Below are 9,992 nucleotides of genomic sequence, written 5' to 3'. Positions count from 1 at the left end.
TATGTCAATTTATTTTGTTAAAACTATAGTACTGATAATCAGAAATGTATTAGCCACTTTTTTGAAAGTTTGGGGTCGGAAAGATTTTTTATTTTTTTTAATGTTTTTTGAAAAATTTATTTTGTGCTCACCAAGGCTGCATTTATTTGATCAAAAATGCAGCAACAATTGTGAAATATTATTCCAATTTAAAATAACTGTTTTCTATGTGAATATATATTAAAATGTAATTTATTGATGTGGTGTAAAGCTGAATTTTCAGCATCATTACTCAAACATTTCTGATTATTATCAATGTTGAAAACAGTTGTGCTGCTTCATATTTTTGTGGAAATCATGATACATTCATTATTTACTTTCACTTTTGATTAAATTAATGCATCCTTGCTATATAAAAATATGAATTTATTTCTAAAAACAAAGGTTTGTGTGTTATTTGTGAGATTTTAGCAACTGTTTAGGAAAGACACAGATGCATATTGCTCCACTTATGGTTTATTACATTCATGTATTGGCCAATAATCCTTTTAATATCTGTGGTATGTGCTGCAAAGAGTCAACAGCTTGAATGAATTCACATAACTCCCACTAGAAATTTGGCTATTTTTACCATTTTCCCCCCTCTCTGATTCACGCAGGCCTTCAGGATGAATACAGTAGCTGCTGCAGGATGTGACGGGGCGAAAGAAAAGTGGAGAGGACAGGAGCTGAGACTGCGGGCCTTTCGCTCCAGCGTGAGGGTCGTGTACCTGTGGGTGGAGTGAGTGGACCCAACACAACACGGCATCCTAACAAGCATCCTTTAATTCGAAACAGACTCCCGTCAGTGTATCTCGCTATATTTGGACTTTGGTACTGATACAACCCTAGCCTTCATTCCTAGGCAACTGTATTTCACTGGACTCCCATCAGACTGGAGAATCTCTTTAATTACGAAATCTGTCATTTCGTAGGCTATACTCTCAGAGACAGGAGGGAATGTAGGTGACACGTCACTGAAACTGCAGTCTCAGCAGCAAATGTGTTTCTTCCACATCGTATTTTATCTTTTAGGACAGGGAACAGATGAGATCGACCATCTGTGCCGCTGTTACTCCACGAGCATCATCACTCATTCTGTGTGAGCGACTGAATCGATTTGTTGTTAGATTTGTTTGGAGAACAGACAGACAATAGATGGATGGATAGACAGTTTTATCCTCCTGTTGTTTCTGCAGTGTCTGTTTCTGTTGCTTGTGCACGAGTCTTTCAGTGCATACAGTGAGATATCACAGCTGCTGTAAGATGATGATGATGATGATGAAGATGATGAGTGCTTTCAGCAGTTGTCATGGCGTCTATTATTCTCTGCTGTCACTGCTCATTATTTCTCTTGTGTGTGTGTGTGTGTGTGTGTGCCTGATATTTATCACATTATGGGGACCAAATGTCCCCACAAGGATAGTAATACTAGTAAATTTTGACCTTGTGGGGACATTTTTGAGGTCCCCTTGAGGAAACAAGCTTGTAAATCATACAGAATGAGTTTTTTGAGAAAGTAAAAATGCATAAAGTTTCCTGTAAGGGGTAGGTTTAGGGGTAGGGTTGGTGTAGGGCAATAGAATATACGGTCTGTACAGTATAAAAACCATTACGCCTATGGAATGTCCCCATAAAACATGAAAACACAACATGTGTGTGTGTGTGTGTGTGTAGTGGTTTATATATCCTGGTGGGGACTTAAACCTGACTACACACAGACTCATGGGGACTCGTGTCACGGTGGGGACCTAAATTGTGGTCCCCACGGGTACAAAAGCTTATAAATCATACAGAATAGAGTTTTTTGAAAATCTAAAAATGCAGAAAGTTTCCTGTGAGGGGTAGGGTTGGTGTAGGGCAATAGAATATAGGGTCTGTACAGTATAAAAACCATTACGCCTATGGAGATTTCCCACAAGGATAGCTGACCAGACATGTGTGTGTGTGTGTGTGTGTGTCCTACTTTTATGCATGCGTCGTCACAACAGTTCTTTGCTGTGGCAACCGCCGTTACTAAGCATGACACACACACACACACACACACTCTCTGTCTCTCTCTCTCTCATAGGAGAGCTGTCGCACGCTCCGTCTCACTCAGCTACCGGTGCACGCTGCTCAGCTGCCTCTGGTGCACGTTTTGGACTTGCTTGAAAGCAGATATTTAAGTGATTCTAACCCACTCACATTAGACTGTATAATTGTATCTTTATATCCAGGGAATCAATAGGCGATCAACGCTGATTTATTTGATAGTATTGATACCGACCGGTGTGGTCATCATCAGTGTAAATGTGCAGACATGAAGTCAGAGCTGGAGTTGTTTTCACAGACTCACTCTACAGGATCGCGAACACATGACATTCAATGTGCCGTGGCCGTTCTGATCTCACCGGAATTACCGACTGGCTGCTGCTATTGGACAAAAGTAGGTCAGTCCCAGCCGAGGGCTGAACGCTGCCCAGATGTGCCTTAATTCAGCGCATTGCGCTCCAGCTTCACTGTGATTGGATGTTGTGTTCCGCGCATGCAACACTCCACCAATCACACGCACGCAAGTTCTTGTTTTGGTGACTGCTGGTTACTAGCACTGGCTGTTACTGTGTAGTCAGGGAGCACTGGCCATTCCAAGAAGATGATTTTGTGTTTAGAGACGGTAGAATGTAAAACAATGAATTCAGTTCAACTAATTTCCCAATTGTACTGTATGCACTGACTGAGTGTACTTTATAGATGATATCTGCATTGTTCCACGAAGCATCCTGTAGCTGTCCATCAAAAACACAATGTAGGCGAAGAGTTCCATGTTCTATGTAGGGAGTTCCAGATCACTAGGTTTTGGAACAGACCCACTATTTTACAGTGTTGTTATTGTGAACTAAAACTAAAAGTATGGTTGTTGGTTGAAATAAAGCTAAATAAATAAATACACTAGAAAATTAGAAATGTTGCCGTGATAAACTGAAATAAATTTTAGTCAAAGGACTAAAATTACTAACTGGAAATAAATAAAAACTCAAATGAAACTAAAACAAAAAAATTGAATACAAATTAATTGAACCTAATTAGTAATATTTAATAATAAAAACATATTAAAGTACATAACAAAATTACTATAAAAAAACAAAAAAACAATATACAAATAAAAGCTGCTTAAAATATTAATAGAAACTATAATAGTATGTAGATAATATTCAATAGTGTTTCAATATTCAACATTAATTTAATCCATTTTCAGGTTGTAATTATACAGCACAAATAAATAGAATAGTTAAATGATATTAAATCCTTCTATTATTTTCATGTGTACTTCCTCTCACATGTGAATGAGTTTTATTTATGTTAAAAACAGCATAAGGTAAATACATTGCAGTGGTTACAATCTCGAAACGCAAAACGAATGTAATCGCGTACGAGCAACAATGTATCGAGTCATGATGCATGATGGAAGACCACGCCCCGCGAGCTCTCATTGGCCGAGCTTGCCCTGTCCATTGACGTCACGGACGTCAGTCTTCGCACATGGAATTGCGAATCAGTTGCGCTTTTGCGTTCCAGCCAGCCGAACTCACAGACGCGCGAGAAGAACCGCCGCTCATCGGGCTAAGGACTGTATTCCGACACCACACTGCAGAGTTTTTATTTTTATAAGTTGGCTTTTTTCATTTCGTTTCTTCAAGAAAGACTGATCTCTCCTTAACGCAATGGAGAAGATGTCTCGACCTCTTCCTATAAACCCAACTTTCCTACCTCCGACCCACGGCGTCCTGAAATCCCTGCTGGAGAACCCCATGAAGCTGCCCTTCCACCATGATGAAGGTAAAGGTGGGTGTCTGTTGCTTTGAAAGGGTTTAAATGGTCTTCTGCATCAGCTGTTGGGTGTCAGGCGCGGTGCGCGCTTTGCTTTCATTATAGTCTGCGCGTAAATGCGCGTCATGTCATGATGTTTTTCAGTACCTGCTCATGCATGCATGCTGTCATGTATAATTGATTTGAATTCTAATGTGATTTTAGATGGAAGTTTATGTTTATGATTATGTTTATGTTGATATTTTCATTGCATTGCAGTCCACTGCATTCATTTTACGCGCAAACATAAATCCATCGAGCAGTGGATTTAGCCGGAATGCATAATGTTACCTGCTTAAAATATGATTATGTTGCGCATTATCAAAGCATTTGCTCACAAAGCGGAAGAATAAGCCGAGTCTACTCAACCGATACTGACTTTATTTGGATAGAGGTTCGCACGCAAGGAGAGGATTTGCACTCATAGTTCCCTATAGAGGGCGCCACTGAGAGTCTCTGATAGTTTTGTGCTAGCTCAGTCCTCATCATGCGTTTATAATATAAATAAAAGGCTATTTTATCTTTGGATGCACGTAAGCAGGTCGTGCATTGGCAAGATATAACATATCCATTCTCTTTTTTCAGTGCATGCACAATAACTATGTTGGTTTGGTTGCATTTTTGGATTAGTTCACCCGCTTTCTTCACTCTCATGGCATTCCAAAACTGTACTTTCTTTCTTCTCTGGAGAAATACTGAGAAATTGCCACTCTTTTCCACGGCTGAGCAACAAAGTCACAAAATGCACCATAAATGTCACAGCTGGTAAAAACTAAGTAAAAACTAAACTGCTGTATGACTTAAGAAGACCTTGGATGGAAATGTGTTATGGGCCATTTTTAAGATGTTTTGGAACAATGCATATTTGTAAAAAAAAAAAGGTGCATAAAATGATATATGTGTAAAATGATTTAAATGGATTTTTATTTCGATATTTGTATGGTGCTTTTTTACTTGAGCTGCCTGAATATTCCTCAACATTTCTCCCTAAGTGTTTAACAGAAGAATTAAAGTCAAACCGTTTTGAAAAAACAAAACAAAAAGTAAACACAATGTCTTGCATGAAAAAGCATATTTTCATTAAGATTTTTTTTCATTGCAAAATTGAAATTTTCGCCTCAAATTCTCATTATTGCATAGCAGTGGGAAAAAAAAACTTCACGCCCAGTCTCATTACTTTATTAAAGTTATTGTTATTATTATTATTATTTTAATTAAAATCAGCATAAGTGCAGGTCTGAAACAACACAAATGTGTAATAAATAATATTTAGCAGAAAGCAAATAAAACATTTTTAAATTGTCCATTAAGCACATTTCCAGTGAAATTACAGTGAAAATGACTTTAATATAGTACTGTTTTTATTCAAATCCGCGTGCAACACAACACAAATATGCATAAATGATGACAAAATGTAAATGTTTGGGCTGGACAGTGACAATAACGCCTCCGTCTTGTTCCTCCAGGGTTTGGGAAAGACAAAGAGAAGGAGAAGAAGTTGGAAGAGGATGGAAACGCTCTCAACGCCCCTCAGTCCGCCTTCTTGGGGCCAACCCTGTGGGACAAGACCCTGTCGTATGATGGCGACAATTTCCAGCTTGAGTATATGGATTTAGAGGAGTTTCTGTTGGAGAACAATATTCCCGCCAACCCTGGGAGCGAGCAGAACCAGCCTTCCCAGCAGCCCCCCTCTGCCCCGTCTACGCCTTCGGTGGTGGATCTCAGTAACCGGACGACCACATCCGTTCACTCCGGGATCGTGGGCCAGAACTGCCTCCAGAGTCCCAGCAGAGCAGGTACCGACCCGAGCCTTGAAATGATACCATCTAATCTGTGCTTTCTGTTCACCTGTGCTCTTAAAAAATAGCGGGTTTTCCATAGAAGGTCCATGTTGGGGTCCAAAAAGAGCCTTTTAGCGAACAGTTCTAAAAAAAGAACCCTTTTTAGAATCTAAAGAACCTTCTGTGGAATGAAAAGTTTCCATGGATGTTAAAGGTTTTTCATGGAACCATCAATGCAAATAAAGAACCGTTATTTTTGTGTATGCTAAGTTTATCATCTTCTGCTTTGGTTAATCATCAATGTTTTCTATCTGACCTCTGTAGACTTTTAAAGATTCACCAACGTAATAATCCAAAACTCAAGCATCTGTTGTGGAGTTTTGAGTGACAGAAGTGAGAGTTTTGAAGCGTTGGTCGGATTCCTTGGACTTTTTTTTTTGCTAGAAGCTGCAGAGGAAAACAGGGAGAACGTGCATTCGAATTCATTTGACGCTGCAGAATTTGCAAGAAAATGCATTGGTGCATTATACAGTGACATCCTTAAAAGAATAGCATTTTTTTAAGTCATGAAATAAAAAAAAGTGTAGTGACCGTTTTGCTGCACTGGTGCAATATTAGTCGCTGCTTGTTTTAAAGAACTTAATAAAAATATATTGTATATTAATGTCAATATTTTGTATATTCTTAATACTAAATGTAAATATTTTAAATGCAAATATTTTTATTTTAAAAGATATAAATATATATTTTAATATAAAATATATTGCAGTGCTATTTAATATTGTGTGCTTAATAGTATAAATATTTTGTAAATATATAAAAAATACAAATTAAATGTAAATATTTTAAATACAAATACTTTTATTTTTATAGTATATAGTATGCGTTTTTGATATATAATATATTTAATTCTAGCAATATTTTGTCATTTTTACTAAAATTACATGTAAATATTTTATATAGCATTTTTATATAGCAACTTCAAGGGAATAAAAGTGTAGTAACCCTGTGCTGGCTTGTACTAGACGCGTCCCTGCCTAATTATCCGTTTATAGGCTTCATTTTGCGCCCCTCTGTCTTGGTTTGAAACACAAGCGATGCAAAACCTTCATCGGACGGTGACCGTTGGCGCGTTCAGATCTCAAGCATTACTCCAGATTCCCTTCAGTGATATCAAACACACCCTCAAGCCTAGGGGCTCAAACACACCCTCAAGCCTAGGGGCCCCCGCCCCCCCTAAATCCTGCCCTGCCCTTCACTGTGCGTCTTCAGTGCGTGTTTAAATTTCTGCATGCTTGTTCACATGTGCCTGCTCGTGTCTCGGGTGTGTGTGTGTGTGTGTTCTGTCCAGACTCGAGAGAGCGAGTTTGTTGAGGCGTGACATGCCCCTCCCATTCCTTTCCAGCGTTCTGATTAGGCACCGCCTCCATAGCCCCACCCCTCTCTCGACGACACGCCCCCACCCGCCCCTCCCACCCGTCTGTGTTTTGCTCTGCAGAAGTACACTCTGTTCTCAGTGAGACTCACATTGCCTGCGTCGTGCCGATTCACGTGCGGCCGCTGAGGCTTGCAGAGGGAACAAGAGAGAAAGGCACAGATGAAAGTTTGTGTTTTGAGATAAAAGTTTAATTTAGATTAAGTTTTTAAGTTTTGCTTTTTGAGTTGCATAGCATTACATTTACAAGAGAATTTACTGAATTGCAATTTACAGAAATTCAACAGTTGCATGATTAATTTTGACCAACTATTCTCTAATGTGTAGCATACATCTGACAAAGAGCCATTCAAACTATTTTTTACTTTTTTTTTTGACACATTGTTTTCAGAGAACTTAAGAATATTTAGTATTTTGTATAATACTATTTTGTATTTGTATTACTGTTTTTGTAATATTAAATGTTTTAGATTCAAATACTTAAAGTATTTAAATAAAATATTTGTTATATTTTAATAAGTATTAGTATATATTATTTAATAATATATGTATTTAATATTATTTATTAAAATATTTTGACATTAATAATTTAATTAATGAATATTAATAAATGAATTATGTAAAATTAATTACTCTTACACCGTGGTTTATTAAAAAAGGTTAATTTAATTATACATATAATTTAAATAATCTGTAATCGTTTTTCAGAGAACTGAATAATATTTTGTATTTTTTAAATATTAAATGTAAATATTTTTTTACAATATTTTAATTTATAATATATCATAGTATGTAATATTATATATAATAAATTATGGCATTCATTATTTTTTTCTGGGATTAATACATTTTTCTTCAACCTTGGTTTATAAAATTAAAATGTAATTCTATATAAATTAAATAATCTTTGTAAATTAAGCAATGCTTATACATTTTGCCACATTGTTTTCAGAGAAATTAAATATTTTATATTTTTTTTATATCAAATATAAATATTTCTAATATATGTTATTATATAATATATTATAATGGATTATTTAATATTATATGTATCTAATATTATATATTATGACATTTTCAATAAATGTATTAACTAAAACGAATTTAAAAAAATATATATTTTAAAATATTCTATGTGTGTGAACAAACATGTTAGTGAATTACAAAAAAAATGCATTATTAAAAACTACATTTACAGCAGTTACATGCATTTATTTCAGTTTCTTTCCATTTTCCTTTCCTTAAATGCAAACGCATATTACTATTCTTCATCCTGTTCGCTATCTCAAATCATATTCCAGCAATTCAATAATTCAGTTCTGAACTGTGAATGTCAGCAGTGGACTATGCTCTCGATGTGCGTGAGAGACCGGAGAGGACTAACGTTGATGTACTGTTAGAGCGAAACAAGGACGGGTGGAGGTTATTGATCAGCTTTGAGTACCAGAATGGATTGAGATAGTGATGTTAGTTGTGATAATAAACAAACACAGAGGTCAGAGGTCAGAAACAATCTCCTGGCGACTCCAAAAATGACAAAAGTCTCTTCTGCTCATCAAGGTTGCATTTATTTGATTAAAAATGCATTATAATCTTTAAAAATATAATTGTGAAATATTATTACTATTTAAAATACCATTTTTTAATGTGAATTTGTGTTTAAATGTAATTTATTTCTGTGGTCAAAGCTGAATTTTCAGTATCACATGATCCTTCAGAAATCAGTATAATATGCTGATTTGCTGCTTAAGAAACATTATTATTAATGTTGAAAACAGTTCTGCTGCTTCATATTTTTGTGGAAACCGTGATGCATTTTTTCCAGGATTCTTTGATGAACAGAAAGTTCGAAAGAACAGCGTTTATTTGAAATAGAAATATTTTTGTAACATTATAAATGTCTTTACTGTCACTTTTGATCAATTGAATGCGTCCTTGCTAATTGGTGGTATACATTTGAATCAAAATAATTATAAAAAAAAAATCTTAAACTTTTAAATTGTTTTTTAACTACACATGAAAACAGAAAATATATTCATAATATTAATAAAAACTGTAATAATATATTTTGTTTAATAATTGGTTTAATAATGATAATTTATTTTGTTCTTATAATTATATTACTATTATTGTATTATTGTTTTTTACTATTATTGTTATAATAATAATAATAATAATAATAATAATAATAATAATAGTTATTATTATATTTTTCTTTTATTTTTACCTTAATTTCCTTCATATTTTAAATTCATATACTTATATTATAATACATTATTTATTTATTTTTTTTGTGTGTGCTTGAGCTCTTTCTGTACGAACACCACTTGCTTATCAAATGCGATGGCATTCAGAAATTATGTGTCCATATATATTTTTAAATCACTGTGAGGCATTTATAGTTGCTTATTTTATGGCAGATGTTGGTTTTGTGTCTGTTCTGCTGGCGTTTGCCGCTCACAGCTCGTTTCACCTCTCATCACTGGTTATAATAGAGCTTGCTAGGGCGTCTTTTTCCTGCAGCCGTCGACTTCCCTTAGTGTGTGTGTGTGTGTGTGTGTGTGTGCGTGCGTGTGTGTGTGTGTGTGTGTCTGTGTGCTTGTGTGTCTGTGTGTGCGCGTGTGTGTCTGTGTGTGTGTCTGTGCGTGTGCGTGCGTGTGTGTGTGTGTGTGTGTGTGCGTGCGTGTGTGTGTGTGTGTGTCTGTGTGCTTGTGTGTCTGTGTGTGCGCGTGTGTGTCTGTGTGTGTGTCTGTGCGTGTGCGTGTGCGTGCGTGTGTCTGTGTGTGTGTGTGTGCGTGCGTGTGTGTGTGTGTGTGTGTCTGTGTGCTTGTGTGCCTGTGTGTGCGCGTGTGTGTCTGTGTGTGTGTGTGTGTGTGTGTGTGTGTGTGTGTGTGGGGGAGAGGAGGCAA

At 36.2% G+C, this 9,992-nt stretch overlaps 1 protein-coding gene across 2 annotated transcripts in view; it reads left to right on the top strand.

The window, feature by feature from the left end:
• Window positions 1-3,541: 3,541 nt before the first annotated feature.
• Window positions 3,542-9,992, top strand: part of hlfa (HLF transcription factor, PAR bZIP family member a) — a 12,212-nt gene continuing 5,761 nt past the window's right edge. The window contains exons 1-2 of one of the 2 annotated variants that reach the window (XM_016253250.1): window positions 3,542-3,837; window positions 5,334-5,663. In XM_016253250.1, the coding sequence (XP_016108736.1) occupies window positions 3,723-3,837; window positions 5,334-5,663 (445 nt within the window). In that variant the 5' untranslated portion in view covers window positions 3,542-3,722. Of the gene's footprint in view, window positions 3,844-5,333; window positions 5,664-9,992 lie in introns of both variants that reach the window. The other variant, XM_016253249.1, reaches the window with a different exon arrangement.

The sequence above is a fragment of the Sinocyclocheilus grahami genome, unplaced genomic scaffold (assembly GCF_001515645.1).
Source record: "Sinocyclocheilus grahami isolate Dianchi unplaced genomic scaffold, SAMN03320097.WGS_v1.1 scaffold1169.1, whole genome shotgun sequence".
Taxonomy (NCBI): domain Eukaryota; kingdom Metazoa; phylum Chordata; class Actinopteri; order Cypriniformes; family Cyprinidae; genus Sinocyclocheilus; species Sinocyclocheilus grahami.
This window is presented reverse-complemented; position numbering and strand designations above follow the sequence as displayed.